Consider the following 25,689-nt stretch of genomic DNA (forward strand, 5'->3'; position numbering starts at 1 on the left):
GTTCTCCAGTGACTGGACGTTGGCGAGCAGGATGCTAGGCAGAGGTGTGCGGTGTGCACGAGCTCTCAGCCTGTTCCTGACGCCGGCTCGCTTCCCTCTAGGCCGCCTCCGCTTCCCTTTGTTCTCCCTCGAGATCTCACTCGGCCAGCTCGGATCCGGAGTTAAAAACTTCGAATTGTGAGTACATTGTATACCAATAGAAACAAGAGTGTCACTGTCATACCTAATGTACCCAATGGTGATGATTTTGCCGATTTAGAAACGCTGAAAACTAACTTAAAAAACAAAGACAAAGAAAAAGTGGTCGGAGCAGTCGTGACGGCAGCCGACCTCACCGGCGCCATCTTCCTTTTTGATCTTATTCCTCCCAACAAGGTATGTAAATTTCTACAGAAGATGTATTTTCATAATACTGATGGTGCAATACAATTTATGTTAAGCTGTCTGTACTTTTGTACAAGGTGAAGTGTTTGCTATGTGCCAGGGAGCTGGGATATAACAACAACACCTCATCCATGCTTAGGCACTACAGAGCTTTGCATGAGAATAAGGGGAACACCGATTGTGGAGCAAGACCAGGTGAGCCATCAAATGCCATGATAATATAGCATGCAGTAATGTTACTAAATGATATAACAATATTATACAACTGTTATAAGTTACGTGTGTGATATTTATATTTGTGCTTTGTCTTTATTGTCTTTCCTCAGGAGAACAATCTCAAATAGATGAAGACCTGGTCAGCATGGTGATTGAGGACTCACAGCCATTTAGCATTGTGGAGGACAAAGGATTCAAAAGATTTGTTAAATCATTAAATCCTAGCTATGTTCTCCCCACTAAAAAGGTCGTAAAAGCAGTGAAAATTTAGTTTTTACAGAATAAAATGTGAACAGGCAGGACTGAGGCTCAAAGCCTCAGTGTGTAGCTGTCCATACCTCAATGTTACAAAAGCACAACTACTGTCCACACCCCAACCACACCTCACCTCACAGTAAATGATCATTTCCATTTCAAGCATTTCCAAATAATCATTTCCCATACTGCCAGTATAAATATACACAGTATACTGCCATCACTACTGTTGGCGACTGTCAAGCCTTTGAGTCGCTGAGCAGCTGAATAGGGGAATAATGTTGACGCGCCCGCTGTTTAAAACGTTAGTCAAAGTTCCAAGTTAAAACTCCTTTATTTGTTATCAAATCCTTAAAATCCGTAGAAAAACAGTGATCAAAAACATTCCAAGGTTGAGCGGTCAGCAAAAGTCGACTTCCCCCATCACCCACTCATTCACAAAATTTCCCTCGGGCCGTGAACAGGTGATATAGCAATCACTATTACTGACACCACGTGACCCAAAGCTACTCCTATCCATAACAACTACAATATACATGTTTTACACACTCCTTTTGTTGTTGACATTTACAGGCTGTGTGCAAAATGCCACACTCTTCAAATTCATGCCAGCTATTATTTTTTACGTCCAGTAGGTGTCCTGCTAGAGCAAATGAAGCTTCATGAAGCTTCGCGTTGGGGTGAACCAGTTGGATGAAAAGCTTCAGTGCTTCATGGGGCTTCATCTGCCCATCACTACTCATATGGCTCCTACAACATTCATCTGACATCCCGACTCTGCTGATATTCTTGTATGCGACTACTACAGGAATTCCTATCCCACACCACTTCACTTCCAAGTAACAACGTCCAGTCAGACTCTCTCTACTCAGGACCTGTCTAAACACTGTCCGGATTACTAGTGTAAGACTCTTGATCGTAATATGCCATAGCTTCTCGATTTCCTTAAGATAATGAAAGCTGTCTGTATGCTTGTGTTTGGATCCAGTGTGATTTTTAAGAATCCAACTCTGGTCTTTGGCTCTGGTGGTGACAGTAGTTGTGTAGAAACTGGTTGTGATCCCCTGTGTGTGAGAGCTGCTCCAGCTCGCCGTCTTTCCTCTTCAGCTCAGCGATCTCCTGCTCCAGCTTCTCCTGAAGCTCTTTGACTCGACTCACTTCAGTTTCCTGCTGGGATCTGACCTGCTGCTTCACATCAGAGCTTCTTTTCTGGATGAGACGGATCAGCTCAGTGAACATCTTCTCACTGTCCTCCACTGCTTTATCAGCAGAGCCATTGATGGCCTCCACCTCCTGTTGAAGCAGCTTCACATCTTTCTCTCGCTCCTGGATTCTCTGCTGGATGTTTAGTCGTCTCACCTCGAGCTCCTTCTGCTTCTCAGTCCTTTCTGCTGCAGCTGGGACTGTTTCATGGCCTTTTATGTTCATCCACTGTGCAGAGATAACAGATACTCTGCTGATCAGTACGACAGAAAATCTTCATCACCTCATCATGACGAGATGTTCTCCTGGAGCTTCTTGGAGGGGGCCACCAGCTTGTGTTTCTTTAATGGAGCTGCATCATAGTGAGGTTGGAAATGTTTCTCACAGTAAGAGGCTGGACAAGATAAACAGAATTTGATGGCTTTCAGCTTCATCTCATTACTAAACCAGTGATCTGTAATGGAAAATTTCCATTTTTCTTGTTTAAAGTGTTAAATACTTATGCAAATGAAACACTGAAACACTGTAATAGACTGTTCAGTGGAAGTTTCTAAAACTAGATGAACTTATTTAAGCCTCAGTAGTTGAAGAAAACAACTCCCTCTGCAGCTGCTGATAACGCCAAAGGCATGAAACAGCATACCCATTGTTCCATTAGGTTTCATAGCGAGCCGCGTGACATGTGTTATGATCAGTTTATGACTTCCTTCCCTCTTCTTTGGAATGCATAAAGGAGTGGAAGCTCCAATTCTGTTTTAGAGCTCTCCTGATTGTATAACTGTTTGATGTCTGTGTTTGCTCTCCTGCATGCAGTAATTTCAGTAGCTTGGCCACAGCTGATTGTGTTGCAGATTTTATTAACAGAAAATTCCACCACAGATGAAATTTTAGTTAATGCTTCAGAGCAGGGAGCAGAAAAACATCTACTATCACACAACATTGTGTTTAACTTAGACATGAAAACATAACAGTCTTAATCATTTGAATACATTTCACTTAAAGCACAACTTATAAACACTGTTCTCACTGCTGTATTAAAAGATTCCTCATCTATAATGATCAGGTTTAATTAAATATGAATTAACGGAGCAAAAAAAATATTAAAATTATTACAAACTAGTCTGTGTATTCAAAGCAGTGGTAAGAAACCTTAAATCTGTGGTATGCATTTCCCACACTCAGTGAAATGGCAACTCATGTTGCTTTTATAATCTTATTATCTTAAAAATGTATACAGCATTTTATTCTGTACACTTCAAGTATTAATTTGCCTCACATACACCTAACATGCATGTCTTTGGACTGATTAACATGGAAGAAACATCGTAACTCCACACAGAAAGGCTTCAGCCAGGATTTAAATCAGGAACTTTCCCACCACCCTATTACAAATCTCAGGTTTGTGCCAAAAACCATCTCTCAAGGTACACTCTGGGCTCGGATCCTTATATGCACCATATATGACCCCTCCTATATTGTTTTACTATTACACTGTTTGCAGAATCCTGGGGCAAATTCCAACAACCAGCAGGTGGCTGTCTCTGAGTAACCTGTGCAAATGTGGTGGGGAAAAAAGACAGTTCCCATGACAATGTCAAGGTCCCCTCTGAAGTCTGTTACCCCTCTCACTTTAAAAAAAATCAAAGGCTGGAGCTTCTTTCTAATTGATGTTTTTATTTATATCGTTTTTCTTTCTTTGTCCTTGTCTCTTAAAATCCCTGAATATTTTCTAGAAACAAACCAAAAAAAAGACTAAAATGGCTGAAAGTAGTACAGATGAGTGCCACGTGAGATCTATATCTGCAGGGGGGAAAGGTGTCATCTTTTTTTATATATACAATAAGTTGTCAATCTGCTTTAAAAGCCTCAACTGAAGTATTACATTTATAAAGAAGATGTCACTGCCACCTGCTGGAGAGAGAGATGGTGCATAAACATTTTTAAACAAACAAACAAACATGCTTGCACAAGTCAAGATGAACCCCACAAACTGTATTCTGGTGTGAGCTGCACACCTGTCCCCTGTCTGCACACAGCAGTATTTACTGTGGAAGTCAGTCCACTTTGTAACACTGGGTAGGTCTTTTGAAACATTATCTGAACTAGCTTTCATTTGAGTCATTAGAGCTTAAAACCGCATGTTTATATAAACCTATCATGTCTATCGATACACCTGCTTTTCCAGACGAGCCACAATGCCGGCAGATTAACTTGTGTCACAGATTAACTGGTGACGGTCAAACAGATGTGTGGTAGACTTGCCTTTAAACTGACATCATGCAGTTCATCTTCTCATCCGCAGAGGGCCACAAATCACCATCAATGAACAGTTCTAGGAGATGTTAGTGTAGATGCTCCATGACTTAATAAGGCATTCTGTTTTAAGGGGTTAGAGAGAAAAGAAAAGAAAAAACCATGCAAATCTGCATTTGCTCTCATTTTAAGAGCTTCTGTCTTTTCCTATTTCAGAGCCAATGAGCATACTTGGAGAGGTTGGTAAAAAAAAAAAAAATCACAAGAAAGAGAAATCAAACATTTGGATTCTCTACTGGCTCTGCTATGATTTGGCAGTCAGCTAAACTCCTTCCTTACATTAAGACTCTGATGACACGATTCCATCTTTTCACAGGTTTAATGATACAGGGGAAGGTGAAACTGCACCATACAGTACAAGGCATAATCACTTTTACATATTCACCATGTACAGATAAAATGATGAAAATATATTAACTAATTTTTATTACAAGTCAGCATATCCTCCTAAAATATACCGAGAGTGGCGTGTAACTGAAAATATTGTCAACCCCAAACAACAGACTGAACATTGGTTTCACCCTGGAAACATCCTTTAAATGTAAACCCAACAATGTATACAGTGGTCCCTTGCTATAAGGTGGTTCAACTTCTGCAGCCTTGCTGTTTTGCAGATTTTTTTGTGTGCAATTTTGAGCCCATTCTCACTCCCGAGGCGTAACATCCCGACGCATGTGTAGATTGAGTCCAAACGGTTCTCATATGTCCTCAGTTTCCGATGTCATCATGTAGGAACGTGTTGGGTGCCCGAAAACATAATATGTTGACGATTTGTCACCTAGCGTAAAATGTTTGTTTTTTACAACGCATTGTGTTCTGTGTCCTGATCAGCTGTAGACCATTGTCAATCTCCTCCGTGCCGTCTCTCCTGTACAGTACAGAATCGCTACATTGATAGCTTGCAGTGTAAGTCTAAATTTCTGTACTTTTCTCCCCAACACGTTTTGCACCATCAAAGGCACCTGCGGTAGCACCCAAAAGGCAGAGGAAGATAGCCATTGCACAAAATCTTGAACTTCTGATTCATTGATTTATTAATGATTAATTGATGTTGAATTCTCTCGCAGGTGCTCTATTCCCATGTTCTGGACCTGAAAAGAGGGTTTGATTTTTGGTTTCATTTTATAATACTGGACTTATTTTTCTACAAAGGTTTGAACTTTGAGAGTGTCTAAACAAGAGAGAAAAGTGAAAATGTTCATGCCTGTGTGAGAAAAGTGTATAAAGTGTGTAGTGACGGGTTTTACAGCCTTAAAACATCTATAATAATTGTAAAAAATTAAGTTGGCTACTTCGCAGACTTCAACTATTGCGGGTTATTTTTAGAACATAACACCCACAATAAACGAAGGACCACTGTACATTACAATCTGATTTATTAAAAACAAAGTATTCTTAATGTATTTATTGTAACTTAAAACCATGAAATTACCTTAAAACTGCATAACCGCTGATGACGGCAGCCACAAAAGGCATAAGATGTAAGTGGATGTTGCTGGATTTAACTAGCTGAGCACAGCCCTTCTCCTCAAATTCACTGGCTAACATCCTGTTTACTAATGACATCAGTTCCTATCACAGACTATAGTTATTTTAAGGTGGCTCACGTGAGTTACCATTTCATATTTAATATCTAAGAAATATAAAATAACATTCTACCTTAAACTGAATTCATTTTTGATATCACAGCAGATTATTTTTAATGAGTTCATATTTGTTGAAAATGCAGAGGAGCTGGTTGTGAACTGAGCTTCAGAGAAACACAACATACTGATATTCACTGTGAAGCTTTGAGTGGAAAAAGAAAAACAACAGAAAAACATGCGGATCTGGGAATAATCAAAGCTTCCATCTTTATCCATGAATCTGAAAACGTGTTTCTGAGTGAAACAGACAGACATGTACAGACTATCTGTTCAACAGTCAAAGCGTTTCTCTAAAGAGGCACGAGTACACTCTTTAGATTATTCTCTGCAAACAAACACTGAGGAACCAGGAAACCACACTCTAAATCCAGGACAAAGAGGTTCTGTGAATGTGGTGTTGAAGGTATGGAGGTGGATCAGGGTGTCAGAGGAGACTCTGTAGAAGGACAGAGTGCCAGCAGGACAGTCCACATACACTGCTACTCTGTTAGAGACTGAGGAGGAGGAGGATGATATGGATGTTTCTCTGTTATTGTGACAGACAGAGTAACCATCATCGGAGCAGCTGAGACTCCAGGATTGATCATTCCACCCAAATGAACAGTTATCACTGCCACTTTTCCTTCGGATTTTTCTATAAGTCACTGATATGTCAACATCTCCTTTCCACTCAACCTCCCAGTAACAGCGGCCAGTCAGGCCATTTCTACACAGCAGCTGAGGATGAACATCAAATCTGTCTGGATGATCAGGATATAAATGAACCTCCTCCACATGTGTCACCTTTCTTTTGTTGTCAGACAGTTTGAGGATTGGGTGTACTGTGTTTGTATCTATTGTGAGTTGACAGGAATCTGATGGAGAGAACAAACACAATCCAGTTGCAGTTATTGTTATCATCTGTTGATTGATTGACACTATGATGACTTCTGACATCAGAGAGGTGAATGAGTGATGTGACAGTTTGAAGATGGTTAAATGTGTGCTGCTTTGTTTTCATGAACCACATTAAAAACGCACTTACACTTCCTCAGACCTGGTCTCAACCATCGGACTCCAGCAGGCTCCACCCTGAAAGGAGGAGGGGGGTCAGACCAGCACAGTCTCTTTCAGCATGCACACGAGGACATTACATCGTCATACACTGATACTGCTAGACAGTGATAAAGGAACAGTCCAACATTTTCAGAAATATGTGGCTATCTGTGAACCAGTATCTTTCAAATACCACCCCCTCCCCCAAACAAAAACAAAACAAAACAAAGAGAGTTGTTGATTCTCACCAAGCAGAAGGTCCATATACACAATCACCAGTGTTTCCAAGTCCCAATGACTGGAGCATAAGTATTAAGAAATTTAAAGAGAGCATACGGAGCATATTTAAAGAGAGCCTCCACCAGTGAGTGAATGAATAGTGGCATTGTAAAGCTCTTTGGGTGCCTTGAAAAGTGCTATATAAAGCCAATCCATTATTATTATTATTATTATTATTATTATTATTATTATTATTATTATTATTATTATATGGAACAAGCCAGGCAGGGGAACAAAGTGAAAAATGTAAAGACTGTGGGAAGACATATAGTTATAGATATGTCCAAAGATCCTAAAACAACTGCAAAGACACTAGTGAATGACTTAACGTAGTCGTGAATTGTACAGGGTGGTCAATTTATATGGATACACCATATTAACATGGGAATGGTTGGTGATATTAAAGTCCTGTTTGTGGTACATTATTATCTGTGAGGGGGCAAACTTCTCAAGTGGGTGGTGACCATGGCGGCCATTTAGAAGTCGGCCATCTTGGATGCAACTTTTGTTTTTTCAATAGGAAGAGGGTCATGTGACACATCAAACTTATTGGTAATGCCACAAGAAAAACAATGGTTTTAATGTAATCCTCCAGTACCAGACCTTTTCTCCATACCTGAGAGTTTCCAGTTTCCAGGATGGATTCTTCTGTTCAGGCAACAACAGCTTCATTCCCAAGTCTCCTGGATGATTGTAGCTCAGGTCCAACTTTCTCAGATGGGAGTGGGAAGAACTCAGGGCAGATTCCAGAGAAGCACATCCGTCCACTGTGATCAAACAGCCTGACAGACTGCAGGTACATACCAAAAAAAAGTGTTTTATTTTCTTCCCAGAGAAAGTGAGCTCCATCCATTCAATTTAATTTACCTACATTTATAAAAATGTCTTAACCTTTTATAGCAGAGATAACACTACAATATAAGAGAAAGAACCACAACTCTCAGATGATCCCCTGTCAGCAGCAATTGGTCACAGGGAGGAGCAAAAACGTCTTACAACTAGGAAGAGACCGCCAACAAAATCTTGCTCAGGGAGGTTTAACCATCTGCTTTAACATGTAGGTGATGTTGGTGCGAGTGAGGACAAACAGCCCATGAGTCCTGTGTCAGATTAGATAAGACTGACTGATAAGGTTCAGTAAATGCCTCAAAGTGATTCTGAAAAAGATTCAGGTGACTCAGGCGGGAAAAGCAGGGCTCTCCTCACATAGTCCATAACGTAGGTGGGGCGCTACCAATGTCAACCGAGTTGGGCGGTGGAAGGAAATGTGAGCTATATTCACTGAGCACAGGTAAAATAGCATAAAAAATTAAACAAACAAAAAACATTAAATGGAACAAAATGCATCCAGGATCATTTCAGGATTAAATATTGTTTGGGACTGTGTAAATAAAACTAAATTAAAATTTTCACGATTATAAAACTAGGGCAAAAAATCTTGTTACTTTTATTAAGTTATACAAACAAAATGCAAAATGCAAAAGAAAAAAAAAGAGCAGAGCACATCTTGATCTGACCTGAGAGTTTCAAGTTTGCAGTATGGACTCTCCAGACCAACAGACAGAAGCTTCAATCCCAAATCCTTCACGTTGTTGTTACTCAGGTCCAGCTCTCTCAAACTAGAGAACCGCATGCTAAGAATTGAGGACAGAGCTTCACAGGCTGTCTCTGCAAGGTTACAGTGACTCAGTCTGCAGATTTATACACAAGAACACAAAGAACACTGATATAAGTCACAGTCACGTCAAGGTGCTTTATGTTGTAAGGTAGACCCTACAATAATACATACAGAGAAAAACCCAACAATATGACCCCCCCTGAGAGAAAGAAGACAAGATAAAAAATTCAGGCTCACCTGATCTAGCCCTAACTATATGATTTAGCAAAAAAGGAAAGTTTGAAGCCTAATTTCAAAAGTAGAGATAGTGTCTGTCTCCCAAATCCAAAATAGAAGCTGGTTCCATAGAAGAGGGGATTCAAAACTGAAGGCTCTCCCTCCCATTCTACTTTTGAATACTACAAACCACGGGCAGGAAACATGGCAGGTGCCAGGGCTGTCCCACCAGGAATGATTCTAAGACTAGCATGACCTGGGCACAATGCAAGAAATATGTCTGCAAGGAGCATGCACACACTCTCTTCACATCCTGTGTACAGTAGTGCAGAGAAAAAATTTGGCTGTTGGACAAGAACTGTTCCATGTTCTGACTATGTTCTTATTATTTCCTGTTTCACAAATGGTTGAATTTCACATGAAATATGTACCGCCCCCTCCAAACAAACAGCAAAAACAAACAAAACAAAACAAATTAATAAAAAAAAAACTTCAACTCTACCATTGCCAGTCCCAGGCCTGTATAAGAAAAGAGGAGGGGTGATTGGAAGTGATATCGTGGTGCTTGAGCAAAAATTAACAAGATTCATTCTAAAGGGCAGGGATGTAAACACCACGAGAAAGAAACAGATCTAGAATTGAAAATTTGACCTGATGGTGGTGCTAGAGAAAAGGTCATGTCATCACCAAAGACCAACAGGGTTCATCTACTTGTGGTTATTAATGTTGGCAGTAATTTTGAAAAGTTCTCAATTCAAACTTTTCAAGATACATTTATTCAAAATTAAAAGTTTGACTTCATGGCTTGATGGTGGCACTAGAATTTTATTATCAAGGGACTACTAATGTATTCAATAAATAAACAAAGTGCCTGACGCAAACAATTGGTCAACAATTGTATGTAAGCCATTTTGTAGAGGTAAATAACCCCATGGTAAAACATGATAGTAATATTTGAGGAGAATAGGAGGGTTAACTGATAAGAAAACAGAATATATATTGATCTGACCGGAGAGTTGTCAGTTTAGAGTATGGAAACTTCACTCTTGAATCCTGCAGGTCATTGTTACTTAGGTCCAACTCCTTCAGACTAGAGGACTGGGAGTTGAGAATTGAGGAAAGAGCTTCACAGCTTTTCTTTGAGAGGTTACAGCCACTCAGTCTGAAAAATAAAAGATAAACTGAAAACACTGTTGTAGTGCAATGACAGTACACTGAAGCATTATTAGATTTAGCAATTTTTTAAGCAGTCTTGATCAACAGTGTTAAAATTATTTTTGTAATTTTTTTCTTAATTTCTTTTCTTCTTTGAGGCATCAAACAGTTCAATGCTCCCTAACCGCTAAGGACTCGACAACAATTTTTAATCTTATGTCTATGTTCAAAAAGTAAAAATCTGAATTGTAATTCAGAAAAGGGTCCCATGTTCATCTTTCTTTTGTTTTGTTTTTGGTTTTTTTGGGTGCTAAATGTGGGTTGTCGTACAAATTTGTGCTCTCTGAATGTTAAGATATAATCTAACAATACTGTGTCAGAATAAAACGTAATTTTGCATTATACATTAACAGAAATGCATACAGTCTTGAAAACTTTGGATTATTACAAAATCACAGAACTACAAAAAACCTAGGAGTTTCTTTCAATTTTAAAAAAGTAATTTAGAGATATCGGTTGACCTGATCTATGAGGGAAGCAAACAGGAAATTATTTAATATATGACTGTTCTATTTTCAATAATTTGTGAAATCAACCATTTTTAAATATAGTGATGAGTATATATTCACTTACAGAGCTTTGTTGGAGGTTTTGACCACTGGCAGCAGCCTCAGAAAAGCCTCCTCTGAAACAGAGTATTTCTTCAGGTCAAACACATCCAGATCTTTTTCTGATGACAGTAAGATGAAGACCATAGCTGACCACTGAGCAGGAGACAGTTTATCTGTGGAGAGACTTCCTAAACTCAGGAACTGTTGGATCTCCTCCACTAGCGAATAATCGTTCAGTTCATTCAGACAGTGGAACAGATTGATGCTTTTCTCTGCAGACAGATTTTCACTGAGCTTCTTCTTGATGTACTCGACTGTTTCGTGACTGGTCTGTGAGATACTTCCTGTCTGTGTCAGCAGACCTCGTAGGAGAGCCTGATTGGTCTGCAATGAAAGACCCAGAAGGAAACGGAGGAACAAGTCCAGGTGTCCATTTGGACTCTGTAAGGCCTTGTTCACAGCACTCTGGTGGAGATACTTTATACTACTTTTCTTTTTTAAAAAGAAAGACTTATGGGAGGTTGGTTGTTGTTTTTCCAGCAGATTGACCCCAGAGTTGATGAAGGTCAGATGGACATAAAGAGCAGCCAGAAACTCCTGAACACTCAGATGGATGAAGCAGAACACCTTGTCCCGGTACAGTCCTTTCTTCTCTTTAAAGATCTGTGTGAACACACCTGAGTACACTGAGGCTGCTCTGATATCGATGTCACACTCTGACAGGTCTGATTCATAGAAGATCAGGTTTCCTTTCTGCAGCTGATCAAAAGACAGTTTTCCCAGAGACTTAATCATCTTTCTGCTCTCTGGACTCCAGTGTGGATCTGTCTCAGCTCCTCCATCATACTTGACCTTCGTCACTTTGGCCTGAACCACCAGGAAGTGGATGTACATCTCAGTCAGGGTCTTGGGTAGCTGTCCTCCCTCTCTGGTTTTCAGCACATCCTCCAGAACTGTAGCTGTGATCCAGCAAAAGACTGGGATGTGGCACATGATGTGGAGGCTTCGTGAGGTCTTGATGTGGGAGATGATCCTGCTGGCCTGCTCCTCATCTCTGAATCTCTTCTTGAAGTACTCCTCCTTCTGTGGGTCAGTGAACCCTCTGACCTCTGTCACCATGTCAACACAGTCAGGAGGGATCTGACTGGCTGCTGCAGGCCGTGTGGTTATCCAGAGACGAGCAGAGGGAAGCAGTTTCCCCCTGATGAGGTTGGTCAGTAGCACATCCACTGAGGTGGACTTTCTAGGGTCAGTTAGGATTTCAGTTTTGTGGAAGTCCAGAGGAAGCTGACACTCATCTAGACCATCAAAAATGAACACAACCTGGAAGTCTTCAAAGCTGCAGATTCCTGCTTCTTTGGTTTCAGTAAAGAAGTGATGAACAAGTTCCACCAGGCTGAACTTTTTCTCTTTTAGTATATTCATTTCCCTGAAAGGGAATGGAAATATGAACTGGATGTCCTGGTCGGCTTTGTCTTCAGCCCAGTCGAGGGTGTATTTCTTTGTTAAGACTGTTTTCCCAATGCCAGCCACTCCCTTTGTCAGCACTGTTCTGATTGGTTCATCTCTTCCAGGTGAGGCTTTAAAGATGTCTTCTTGTCTGATTGTTGTTTCTGGTCTATCTGGTTTCCAGGATGCTGTTTCAGTCTTTCTGACCTCATGTTCATCATTGACCTCTGCAGTTCCTCCCTCTGTGATGTAGAGCTCTGTGTAGATCTGATTCAGAAGGGTTGGGTTTCCTTCTTTAGCAATCCCCTCAAACACACACTGGAACTTCTTCTTCAACTTCGTTTTAAGTTTACATTTACAAATTGCTGCAACATGTTCTGAAAACAATAAAAAAAAAACAGAAAACAATGAAATGAAATGCATATGACTATTTGTGCCCCCTAAAATATGCGTGTGTAATATTTTTGTTAACATTAATGAGACATTACTAAATGTTCCATTCATCCAGCAGCTTAAATAGCTAGAGAAATTGTCTTACTGCTCTGCAGACGGTCAGCCAGCTCCTCCTGCTTCAGTTTCCTTAGGAAGTGCAATGTGATCTTCACAAATGCTTCTCTGCTGCTCTGCTGCTCATCATCCTCACCCTTCAAAACCTCCTCATTCACAATCTTATTCTCTACGCATTCTGGGTAATCTGGACTCAGAACCTTCTGGATCTTCTTCAGCTCATTCTTTACAAAAAGGATGATATTGTCCTCCAGCAGCTGGAACAGAATACTTTATGAATGACCCAGTCAGACAGAAATCATGCAGCCAAACATCAGATCCATGTTGGACAATCCACTGGTCGAACAAAGAGCAGCATGGAGATGACTGGGAACAGATGACTGGACTTTCTCATTGGTAACTTTATACATTTGTGTCACGTCTTAATTGACTGTTCAGTTGTTCTCAGTAGGATGATGCACCTCTTTTTTTTGCTGCTAAATATGATACCATCACTCTCAACTTCCATCTACCTAACACCCACTCACTTAAGAGCAAGGGACATATCTTCTATGATCTCTTTACCAACTGTAAGCTAGACTTTCTCTGGTCAACTGAGACTTAGCAATGCCCAATGACTTGTCTCAGTTGAATTAATCCACTCCTCCTGGGTATGTTAACATCTTTCAATCCTGTAGTACTGGCCGGGGACTAGTACTGGCTCATCTATCATGAGAGGTGAAAAGTCATACTAGTCTCTGCTCCTGTGTCAGTTCTTTTGAATCTACTGTGTGTTAAATGTCTGTGTCACGATCCTGGGTCTTAGGACCCAGTGTTTTGAGTTTTAGTTCATCTTAATGTGTATAGTATGTTAAGCTCATTAGGCCTCCTATGTTCATTTGCTTATTAGTTCCCCCTTGTGTTTCCAACCCATGTTAAGTCTCCCCTGCTCTTCATGTGTTTCATGTCTGTGTCTTACGTTGTTAAGTTCCGGTTATCATGTCTGCGTCTCATTATGTTTCCTATTTTATTTGGAAGAGATCCTGTGCTTTTATATCATGGTTTATGTTTTGAGTCCTTTGATGTACTGTTTCTTGTTTCCCTGGATCTCAGTTATGGTTATCTTAGGTTTAGCTCTTTGGCTTTGTTATATGGCTTCCCTGTGTTCCATGTTATGTCCACTGTGATGTTTTGTACCACGTTTCAGGTTCCTATGTTCTGTCTCCCCAGTTGCTGTTAAGTTTGCGTGTTTTAGAATTCAGTCAGTGTGTTTCCTGTTTTACTTTGAAGGTCCATGCCTCATGTGAGTGTTTCTAGCTTTGCTTGTCTCGTCAGTCCTGATTTCTCCCAGCTGTGCCCTCCTTCTGTGTCTCATTCCCTCGTTATCCCTCTGTGTATTTAAGCCCTGTGTTTCTCTTTGTCAGTGTCGTAGTCTCCCTCATGCTGTGTGTGATTCTCCCCGTGGTTCCTGGTATACTTTATGTTTAGCTTTCCCAGTTTAGTTTAGTACTGTTTTTTGTGTTTCACTTTATGCCAGCATTAAAGCTGTGTTTTTGAGTTTACGTTTTGTCTCCGTGAGTTTGCGTTTGGGTCCTCTCCTGCCTGCCACACAGCCGAATCATGACAGTCTGTTCCTACTCCTAGCATTATTTCAACTGTCTACCATTTCCCTAAACTCAACAATCAATTCCGAAATGATTTTGCTGCCCTCCTCACATCTATCACAGTATTAATAACTCTCTCATCAGAGATTTTGTATCTTACCTTGAGAGTTTGGATTTCAGCAGCATATTGGTGTTGCTACTCAGTCTAAAGGAAACATTTGAAACCTGATTTGCTGCTCTGGTGTAACCCCGCTTACCTATGAAACTCTCTTTATTAACAATTCTCTATTAATAATTCTCTCTCCAGTAGCATTGACTCTTTCATAGACATTCAGAGTTTATTCACCATTGAAGAACTGATTTCACTCTACAACACTGAACTCCATGGAAAAAAAAAAAAAGATCTGTTTTCTCCTCTTTCTCTACCCCCTGAGTTTACACCTGAACTTTGACTATTACTGTCACAAACTTTAGAGGCTCTACAAAAGAACTGGACTTGTATAAAAATCATAAACGACATTATAAGGACAGCATCGCTCAAACTTGCCCAGTTACTATTGTAATATTATCTCTTCTAATGAAGGTAACACCAAGTCACTCTTTTCATTGCTTAACAACATCATCCAGTCTCCAAAAGTTGATTCTGTTCATCTGGACGTAGCGTTTTGTGGGAGAAACATTTCGTCACTCATCCAAGTGACTTCTTCAGTCTCAGCTGACTGCAGGTTTCCCCAATCTTATAAATAGTACATTTGCATAATGACAATCTGCATGTCTTTGGACGGTGGGAGGAGGGTGGAGTACTGGAGGTATTTTATCATTCATTTCTTCTCCATGTACTATCTTTCATAAATACAACAACAATTTCCACTGACACACAAATGACATCTGGCTTAACAACAAATCTACCTTGCCTCCCTCCTCACTCACTGACTATATATCGAAAACAAAATCATGGTTGTCTTCAGATTTATTCAAAATAAATAGCGACAAAACTAAGGTTCTCCTCATTAGTATAAAATCAACACGATCCAAAACAATTTTTCCTTAGTCAGTGACTGTTCCTCTGTCTCCCCCTCCTCACGGGTTAAGAGTCTGGGTGTCATTCTCGACAATACATTATACTTTCATTCATTGTATTTGCATCAATAATAATAATAATAATAATAAGTATTATTATTATCATTATTATTATTATGTAGATGTTTTGTTTTTTAGTAGTAAAGTAGTTGTTGAACATGTGCAGACCATAAATATGGAGTCCAGGTGTGTTTCATGCTGCTGGGCAGACTGACCACAGGGAAACTCTGAGCTGTTCTGGCCCACTCTGTGGAAAAATCATGAAGAATTAGTCCAAGTACAGGATGCCGATCCACCACATCTTTGATTGCACCATTAATGCTAAATACGGGTTTATGAGCAGCATGCGCTCACAATCAGATTAGTTCGTTTTTCTCCTTTTCAGAGAAAACCTTTCATACATTCTTAAACCTGTTAGAAGACATACAGCATGAGTATTTTGAACTAAATGCAAGCGATGGAGTGTTGAATACCTAAACAGAGAGAATTGCAGCAGTCCAGTCTAGAGGTGATGAAGGCATGAATAATTTTCTTTTAGATTTTTAGGAGGAAGATAAGGCTTCGCTTTGGCAATTTCATGTAACTGATAAAAACTGTTTTTCACAACTGTGGACACTTGCTTCTCTAATTTAAAAGAGCTATCTAAAAACACTCAGAGATTTCTTACAGTGTGGGAGTGATAACAAGCAAGAGGCCCAAGGGTATCCGTTGACTTATCCAAAGGGGCATGACTTGTATTACTTGTATACTTGTTGTATTTTTACTCAGTTGTATATAGTATTTGTATTCTATTTTTATCTTATTGTATATTTATTTTATTTTATTCTACTGTATATAGTATTTTATTCTATTCTGTACAGTTGTGTACTGTATTTATTCTTATTGTATTCTAATGTTTGCCTCATAACTTTTGCACTGTCCACTTCCTGCTGTGACAAAACAAATTTCCCACGTGTGGGACTAATAAAGGTTATCTTATCTTATCTTATCTTATCTTCATAAAACAATAACTTCGGTCTTATTTTCGTTTAGGGTGAGAAAATTCAGTCTTTAACATCATGTAGACAGTTAAGGAAAGGTGGCAGTGGGACAGAGACATCCAGTATCAAGGGGAAGTAAATTTGGATGTTATCAATATAACAGTGAAAGGCAATGTTGTATTTCTTGAAAATAGATCCCAAAGGCAGGATGTATAAGGAGAAGGTAGTTGGGCCCAAAACAGACCCATGTGGCACACCGCAACTAATAGGGGCGGAGGAAGAGGAGTATTCTTCAGTAGCAACAGAAAAGGACCTCTCTGATAGTTATAATTTAAACCCTGTTTATTACGGCTCCTTTAAGACCAACAATGTGTTAAAGTCTCGATAAAAGAATGTTATGTTCAGCTGGACTAGAACAACAGAAAATCAAACATGCCAGAACATGTTGAATAAAAAAGGTTAGCTAGCTCTTCAACCACTAGTTCCAAACTAAAGTTGTGTTGGGATTAAATAATTTGCAGTGCCTCAAAAATACTATGCTTTTTATTAATAACAAGTGTTATAAAGTTATAGAGTACAGTATTAAGTGGACACAGCCCTGAAAAATAAAGGCATGAAACCATGTGTGCTGCGAGAGTAGAAAGCTGCAGACTCTTGCTCACACTTGCGTGGGAAAATGTAGATAAGAGGGGACCATCTCTAATGGAAGGTTACTGAGACACTGTTGTTTAGACTAGAATGAGAGAGCATCTGGAATAAAACTGTTAGGGGCACAGCACCATTTTGAGATCCGTGGCAACGTGTCATGCAGGACGCATCTCCTTTCTAGAAGTAATGTGAAAGAGAAATAAAGGGTTAAATGGTCTACTGAGCAGTGTTTTGTCTTCCATCGGATGCCTCTGAGGAACCAAAAGAACTCAGCGAAGTGTTGATATTTACAGTTGGCATCATACATCATACAGTTAGTAAAAGCAGAGAATAGTGAGCAGCGGTCAATGACTTTATCATGCGTAACTGACGCACAGGTCCCTCACTGTTCAACTCCACATTACACACTGCGATATTAAACATCACTGGGAAATGATCTGATATCCCACAGTCCTTGATTTCTGTAATACAAACATCCAGACTGTTTGACAGCACCTGAACAAGTGTGTGGCATTTCGTGAGTTGGATCACACCCACTGAGTAAGATTAAAGTGTCCATAAGGGGAAGGAAGTCCTTTACTAGTGGTCTAGTCTCACAGCGTACATGGATGTTTAACTCAACAACAATTAAAACACAGTCATATCCTAGCATAAGCTTCCCTAGTAAGTCTGCAACATCAAGATTAAAATCCTTAATGCATTTCGGTGGACGATACACCACAGCTCAGAGGACTGAGGGAGCGGAGTTCAGTTCCAAAAACTGCACCTCAAAGCTGGGGTAGAAAAAAGGTGGCAGTTGCCGGCAGCGAAATTTGTTTTTAAATACCAAAGCTAGCCCTCCATCTCTACCAGTGATCCGGGGAGAGCTGAGAAATGAACAATCGGGGGGATGGAGTTCCGAGAAGGAAGAAAACTCACTGGGTCGAAGCCAAGTTTCCGTCAGGAATATAAAATCCAGTCCTGATGAGATTAAAAAAGAAAAAAAAAGTCATTTCAGATAAAAGTCTTGTTTGCCAACAACATATATCCAACAACATCAAGCAGTTAAATCAGCTCTCAAAGACTTCATGTTACTAACAGCTCACCTCTCTGCAGCAGATGCCTGCTGGACTTTAAAATTAATGAAACGTTCATTAGAGTCGTCAGTCTTTAAGGACACACAGCTGGGTGGAGGTTCAGGCTGGTTCCTGTGAATAATGATGAAGCAGTGATGTGAGTGCTGAGCTGTGACATGGAGAAGAGTCATGGACAGTTAGAGATGGTCATCTCACCTCTGAGCTTTGGTCTGGCTCTCATCTTCCCCACACAGAGTGGTTTTAGAGGGAGGGACTCCCTCCTCTCTGTCCTCACACGGATCCATGCTGCCGAATTCACATCCACGTCAGCTCACACAAACCTTCTACCTTCACCTGCAGAGGAAACACCAATCATTCATGTGCACATCAACTGAAATACTATTAATGCTATTGTATAAGTTTAGCGTGACTTGTTTTTTCTTGTCTTTTCTCATTTTCACAAAACACAAGAGATGTAACATTTCTTTTAGTTGCTGATGTTCCTGATGTTGGTCTTGCCGTGCCTTGGTCCTCTAAACTACTGAAGTGATGCACTGTACTGTGGTAAGTAACATAAATATAAATGTAACATAAAAAGTTACAAATATTTTACTAAATGTTGTAAAAAATGACTTGAAAAAACATGTTTTTGTAAGGTTTTGAGCTAAATGTGGAAAGATGTTGATGTTAATTTCAGCACGTTTCCCTTTACAAACGGCACCCCATAGTGTAGCCTTAATGTGGTCAGACTTTTTAATTGGTTGCTCCTAAATACACTTTTATTGTAGCTCTGTTTTACTTGCAAATGTGTGTGAAATGCTCACGTTTACATCATTTAACACATGGGCACACAGTAATCAAATTACTCAATGATTCGGTCCAGCACTATAATAGATATAGAATGACTGAAAACAGAAAGGAAGCTGTTTATCAAGAACCCAAAAACACAAGAACAGCTTGAACAGATGAGTCAGCTATCTGGGCTACGATGATGTTAAACCCTTTTTTTATTGCACAGAAGATTAGAGATGATCTGCCAACACAGTCTCATTCCTAACTCATCAGAGAACCTCTGTGATCACATTTTGGACACATCTGGAACCGACAGCAAGGTAGTGACTCTGCTTTATTTTCTGACCATATTCTTTACAATTTGTTTTACATTGCTCGCATTTATCACTGTGATCACAAACTACAAAAGGTAACTGTTGTGGAAATTTTAAATAAACTGCAAACACCCGGTAAGCGTCTTTTTGAAGCAGAGTTTATTATACACACTGCATGTGGAGAGAGCGCTCTGGTCACAAACCAGAATGGTCTCTAAAGATGGGCGCTGCCTTACATATGACCCGGCCAAACTCATGGACAAAGGAAACTCCTCAGCACATCACGTAGCTCTATACCTCCCAGTTCAGCTCATCCTCGAACCCTTCCCCCCAAAGGAGAATTACGACCAACCGGCACCTCCCTTATGCGGTGCCTATATGCCTGTATATATGCCTACATACAATGACCCCACTGTGAAGGTGTGATAAACATAAGGCCCACTTGAGATAACATCCTACATGCATATAACTATGTGACAAAGTGATACTATTATTACCAATGTAAAATACATTTTACTACATAGAATAAAGAAATCTTCCATCACAAAACTATTTCCACATCAGCTACACCAACAGAGAGCTGACAGACAGATAGTCCAAGAGGATTTCATGATACCATCAAAATTATTAGTTTAGCCTTTAGTTATAGAACATAATTCACATGCAGACATCACAATTATAGAATTTAATAAATCCAGAGCTACAAACGTAGAGAAATGTTTTTTAAAAAAACCTTAAAGTTATGAAATATTACAGTGATCTATAAATACAGTCAGGTCAGTTCAGCTCCATTAGTTTCTGTGACGCCAAAATTATCAGCTGTTAGCAGAGGAATGTTTTTAACTGAACACTTCCTCATGCCTGAGTGTGTCACGCTACATGTGGGTCTGAGTGTGAACATTAACTTGGTTATTACAACTTTATTCTTCTCTGTTCTTTCTGTTTTTAAATACGTGCTTCTGTTTTTCATCAACAAATAGGAGTCCTTGTTAAAGTGGTTCAGATCTTCACATCTGAACATTTCTCTGAGTTTTTTGTACATACACCGGATCCCAAATTATTATACAAATTGTGTTTATTTAAGTTTCATAAAGATTAAATAAGTTGTTTTTCAATTAAACTCAAGGATGGAATTGTGGTGGTGATCTTTGGATCACTGAAATCAAATCACAATGATGAAGGTTTCTGCCGGCCAAATACATCAGATTAAGAGAGCAGCTGCTAAAAGGCCATTAAAAAGCAGCAAACACATATTTTAAGTTGCAGGTGCCTCTGCAGCCCCACGAATGTCAAGCTGTAGGATCCTCCAGAGACTTGCAGTTGTGCATAAACCTTCTATTCGGTCACCCCTAACCAATGCTCACAAGCAGAAACAGCTGCAGTGGGCCCAGAACTACATGAAGACTAATTTTCAAATTGTCTTGTTCACTGATGAGTGCCGTGCAACCCTGAATGGTCCAGATGGATGCAGTGGTGGATGTAGTGGTGGATGGTTGGTGGACGGCCATGATGTCCCGACAAGGCTGCGTCGTCAGCAGGGAGATGGTGGAGTCATGCGTTGGGCCGGAATCACGGGAAAAGAGCTGATCGGCCCCTTTAGGGTCCCTGAAAGTGTGAAAATGACCTCTGCGAAGTATGACTGACCACTTTCTTCAATGGTACAAAAAGAAAAACTGTGCTGTCCGCAACAAAATCATCTTCATGCAAAACGATCTCAAGCTGCAAGGAATACCTCTGCATCATTGGCTGCTATCGGCACAAAAGGAGAGAAACTCATGGTGTGGCCCCCATTCTCCCCTAACCTCAATTCTATTGAGAACCTTTGGAGCATTCAAGCAAGCAAAACAGGTGGGAGGCAGTTCACATCCAAACAGCAGCTCTGTGAGGCTATTCTAACATCCTGCAAAGACATTCAAGCAGAAACTTCCCAAAAACTCACAAGTTCCATGGATGCAAGAACTGTGAAACTGCTATCAAATAAGGGGTCCTATGTTAATATGTAACTTGACCTGTTAAGATGTTTCTGATTGAAATATCTTGTGATTTCAATAAATATGATCTACTAATGCTGCAGATTCAATAAATGACCATTTTTAATTCTCTACAACCTATGAAATGTTTTGAAACTGTGTGCGTAATAATTTGGAACAGTGCATTTTAAGTTTTTTCTTTTTGAAAAACATACTGTTTTCATCGGGAGATTTGTTCAGTAACATTTAAATTATACTCTAATGGTCGATGTCTCGAAAATTATGCTGACTGTCATTTGAATCGACTGTTTAGGAAAATCAGAGAAAAATACCATTTGCATAATAATTTGGAATGCAGTGTAAAGACTAATAATCAGTACCGTCTGTGAAGGTTCTCAGTCAGTACCGATTAGTTTTTATTTTTTGTTTATTTGTGGTTCTGATTGCATTTCCTGTTGTGATTGAATGCAACATAGATCTTAACCTTTACATAAAGGACTCAATTGACTCAAATAACATCAAGTGAGCCTTTGAAAACTGTTCAAAAGGAAGAAAAGTAAAAGCATTTTACAAAAAATCGGAAGACTTGGGACGTCAAAATGGAGAGAAAGGCAAGAGACCACACCTAGTCCGACTATCATTGATTAAAAGCTTAAAAGGCTAAACAAGAAAACTCAGACTCAAATCCACTGATTTATCCAAAAAGAGAAAGTACAAAGTGAACTCGACAGCGAAGTTGCCAAATACTTTTCTGCACATCATGCAAGATGTAAGTCACATCCCTCTTGAATTTTCTTCTGTTGTTCATGTTTTTACTGAAACATTCTGCTTCTTTACTTCATCTTGTTTCAACAATAAAACCAGTACAAATTCAGTAAAACCTGAAAGTCCACTTCTCAGCAACAAACTAATTTGTCTAATGGATCCAGTGTCTTAAAAAATGAGTGATCAAAGTTTGTTCTGAAGTAAGAGCTGAACATCTGGTTCAAACATCACAGAGCAGAAACAAACAGTCAAACTGTTAAAGTAGGAGACAAAAAAAACTTACAGTTTCTTCACACAGAGACACGAACAACAAGCTCCACACCTGGACATTAAACAGGGACACACAGGTGAGCTGCTTACAGGAAGGAGGTGGGACTCCACCTGAAGCAGGGCAGGTGGGAGGGGCTAAGCTCTGTGTGTGTTGATGCTGTAACATTAAAAAATATGTTGTCTGACTGCTCAGACTAAATCTAGTCAGAGTAAAGTTCGCATGCTGACGTGTGAGTACACGAAACCTTGTTGAAGCTGCAGGTGTGAACACACTAATCACAGATCGTCTCTCACACACTGTTTGCTTTGCTTGGAATATAAAAGCTTCAAATGTTCAGCATGTTTCTCTGGATTACTTAATATATTATCATGCTTTTCACAACTACATGAATGTACTATTGCTGTGTGATTTATTACTGTTACTGAAGGTCCCGTAGTAAAGGGACCTCTGACTAATACGGCGGGGTCCCTGTCGGCTCGTAGCCGAAAAATAGCTTTACTTTGTTGTGGGGGTCAACTTTGCTTGCGAGAGACAGAGAGAGGCGTAGAAAGACTGCTCCAACGGAACTTATTGTTTGGGACAGTCGAGTCTTAATAGCTACTTATAACTGGGCTCGTCAGGCACTCTTCTTGGCTGCAGTGGTTATTATTATATTTACATACTACCAGCTCCCATTTTTGCTCGATGACAACTCAGTTTGCCGACATTCCTCATCATACAGAGGTCCGCTGGCTGAGTTGGGGAAAAGTTCTCAACAGAGGTTTTGAGCTAAGCAAGGAAATCTGTCAGTTCATGGACATGGCATGTATGATGCGGCGAAGGCATTTCAAGTGAAGCTGTCACAAATGCACCAGTGCAGCTTGCCTCACGTTCCCTGTTGCCGAGTAATGTTGAACAAAGTCGGCGCACTTAGCTCCGCTAACATCACTGTTTTATCCCTTGTTCTTCCTGTTTTGAAAAACCGTCTTTCTCACTGAACTGCTCACTAAACTAGAATTGTATTTGCTGGAAAATGACAGAAATATAATCTCATAATAATTATTGCAAGAGCAGGTTGGGATGCATAATTGATAACAGGAAAATACACTGCTCGGTTACGTCAAATCATCATCAATGAATGTGGTAAAACAGAATCTACAGCTTTATCATTTGAGATGAATTTTTCCACACGTCCACTCTCACCTGTTTCTCTTGGCTCTCTTCCTCTTTGTCCTCCTCTCTCAATCCTTGTTAAATCTTACAGTGAATAAAAGACATGAACTGATCCACATCTGTTTATAACAATATTCAAACCCAGTCTGCAGCTGGACACTCACAGGTAACATCATTTTGACTTGCTGTCACCTTGATCTGCAGCTATACCGGAAAAAACACTGAAGCCCAATTCCATCAGAATAGGAAGAGAAATCTTTAACAAACGAAAATAATAAATTGCATCATCTCCTCAGCTGGCGACTCGCAATATACCAGCAGACTAGTGGATCAATAGGTTCAAGTTAGCTATTCATTTCTAGTAGTTTAAAATACACCATCTACTAGTTTTATACATGATTTCTAGAACAAATACAAATAAGCAGACACTTTATAAGTCACAGCAACGTCCCCGCACTATCAGAACCGTTTGAACTTTTGCTGTATTTCCGTTAAAGTGTGTTTTAAATTGGTGTCACTAATCTTCTTTCTGCCGTAACAACTAAAGTCTTATTAGTCAATCAATGACTGAATGATTGTTTTTGACTACATCTTTTCTATTAAAAGTAATGTTTGAGTTGTACAAGTTATTCTACAAATATTTAACTTAAATATAATATCTATGTTAAAGGATTCCTAGATCACCATATGACATGGAACGTTTACCTACAGTTGAAGTAGGTAAACGTTCCATGTTAAATTTAAATCAGGTATTTTTATCTCATAACAATGAGATATGGTGTAAGCTGTTGCTAACATATCAAAATGTCATGGCGGAAACACTCTGGACTCGTCCGGGATTTGAACCCGGGCCCGCTTACACCCAAAGAGCTCGCAGATGTTTGGTTACTTTGTCACTATACTGACTAACTGTCTTTGATTTGTTGGAAACGGTGATATTTAGCACAAAATCCAACAGGCTTTAAATCAGAAAGCTAATCTTTCACATACACCGTAATAATGAAATCACCGTCCTCCACTGCTTTATGTTGGCAGGTTCTAAGTAGAGAGAGTCTGACTAGACGTTGTTACTGGGAAGTGGAGTCGAGAGGGAGAGGGGTTAAAGTTGCAGTCACATACGAGAATGAAGAACATCAGTGTAGATTTGAAATGAATGCTAGAGGTGAAACACACCGTGGTGTAATAATCATTTATTACACCACGGGCAATTCAGGATGTAATATAGATTCTAACTTGAAAGTTCCTCTTTGTAAGGTTAAGATTAGTGGTATAGGTTGTATCACAGAGTCTCCCGGCCTCCCCTTCCTACCTTGTACTCATACATGAGTAGTAATATGTATGTGCTTTTATCACCCCCCCTGCCACCACCACCCACCAGCTCTTTTGCACTATTGTATTGTAGAGATGCTATATGCTCCTCAGCCCCCAAGCTTTACAGGGTTTAGGCTGATCGTTTATTTTTCTCAGTGTATTTAATGACAGGGAAAGTCTTTTCAACCAGAGGGGTTGAAAACAGGAGGTTAAATCCTTACCCTCCAAAACTTCGAAGAGCGCACGACATGGTTTAAGGACTCCCCTTTTTATACAGGGGAGCAACTGGAGTGGTTTGCACTGTCTGTTTAGCCAGGTTGATGACGCCATCAAGAGGGACAGACACAACACTGCGTACGAGGGTATTAGAAAACGCCTTTTTTTTTTCACTATTTAGCGTAAAAAACAAGGCGTTTTCTAATATTCCTATAGAGGATGCAGCGCAACTGTGGGACCTCGCAGAGGGTCTGCTAATCCAGACCCTGCCGACTCCTTCCCCCACTCCACAAGGCTCCACTGCAGACCCAACTGGATCAGACCTGTCAGAGGAAACAGAAATCAACATTAAACTCGCAACCCTCCACCTGCTGGAGATTGTGCTGAATGAGTATCAACAAGAGATAACGGGGATGTCCAAAACCATGGGCTGCATCTTCCTGAGGACGCATTTGTAGGCCGATTACATCACAGCCAGGCGACGAAGGCTGTCCAAAACTGTAGACTCCTCCAAATGCAGCTGACAAATGCGTCCTTTATTCAAATGCATCTGAGAACAGGTGAGTCTTCAACCTGGATTTAAATAAACTGAGTGTTTTAGCTGATCTGAGGATTTCTGGGAGTTTGTTCCAGATATAAGGAGCATAAAAGCTGAATGCAGCTTC

General features: G+C 40.0%; 2 protein-coding genes across 2 annotated transcripts; both read right to left on the reverse strand.

Annotated features, from left to right (window-relative positions):
* Positions 1-1,926: 1,926 nt before the first annotated feature.
* LOC120718471 (tripartite motif-containing protein 29-like) lies at positions 1,927-3,244 on the reverse strand (the record flags this gene model as incomplete). The annotated part of the gene is given in 3 exon segments (XM_040007018.1): positions 1,927-2,274; positions 2,276-2,360; positions 2,362-3,244. Coding segments are annotated over 3 exon segments (564 nt in total), but the record flags the coding sequence as incomplete, so codon positions are not given.
* Positions 3,245-5,611: 2,367 nt separating this feature from the next.
* LOC120718451 (NLR family CARD domain-containing protein 3-like) lies at positions 5,612-22,699 on the reverse strand. Its single transcript, XM_040006996.1, has 12 exons — positions 22,358-22,699; positions 18,450-18,587; positions 18,264-18,365; positions 18,097-18,138; positions 15,719-15,797; positions 12,919-13,144; positions 10,954-12,745; positions 10,175-10,327; positions 8,849-9,022; positions 7,948-8,121; positions 7,042-7,088; positions 5,612-6,871 (listed from the first exon to the last, which is right to left on the reverse strand). The coding sequence occupies exons 2-12, from the start codon at positions 18,536-18,538 to the stop codon at positions 6,336-6,338; spliced, it is 3,414 nt and encodes a 1,137-aa protein (XP_039862930.1). The 5' UTR covers positions 18,539-18,587; positions 22,358-22,699; the 3' UTR covers positions 5,612-6,335.
* Positions 22,700-25,689: the final 2,990 nt, after the last annotated feature.

The sequence above is a fragment of the Simochromis diagramma genome, unplaced genomic scaffold (assembly GCF_900408965.1).
Source record: "Simochromis diagramma unplaced genomic scaffold, fSimDia1.1 OVJJ01000141.1, whole genome shotgun sequence".
Lineage (NCBI taxonomy): Eukaryota > Metazoa > Chordata > Actinopteri > Cichliformes > Cichlidae > Simochromis > Simochromis diagramma.

What these genes read in the sequence shown, in the direction of transcription:
- LOC120718451 (XM_040006996.1), bottom strand. Translation starts at nt 18,538, where the DNA reads ATGGATCCGTGTGAGGACAGAGAGGAGGGAGTCCCTCCCTCTAAAACC. An exon ending in AGCCAGACCAAAGCTCAGAG is followed by an intron (nt 18,366 to 18,449) that starts GTGAGATGACCA and finishes CATTATTCACAG; the next exon opens with GAACCAGCCTGAACCTCCAC. An exon ending in TGCAAACTTGAAACTCTCAG is followed by an intron (nt 8,122 to 8,848) that starts GTCAGATCAAGA and finishes ATGTACCTGCAG; the next exon opens with TCTGTCAGGCTGTTTGATCA.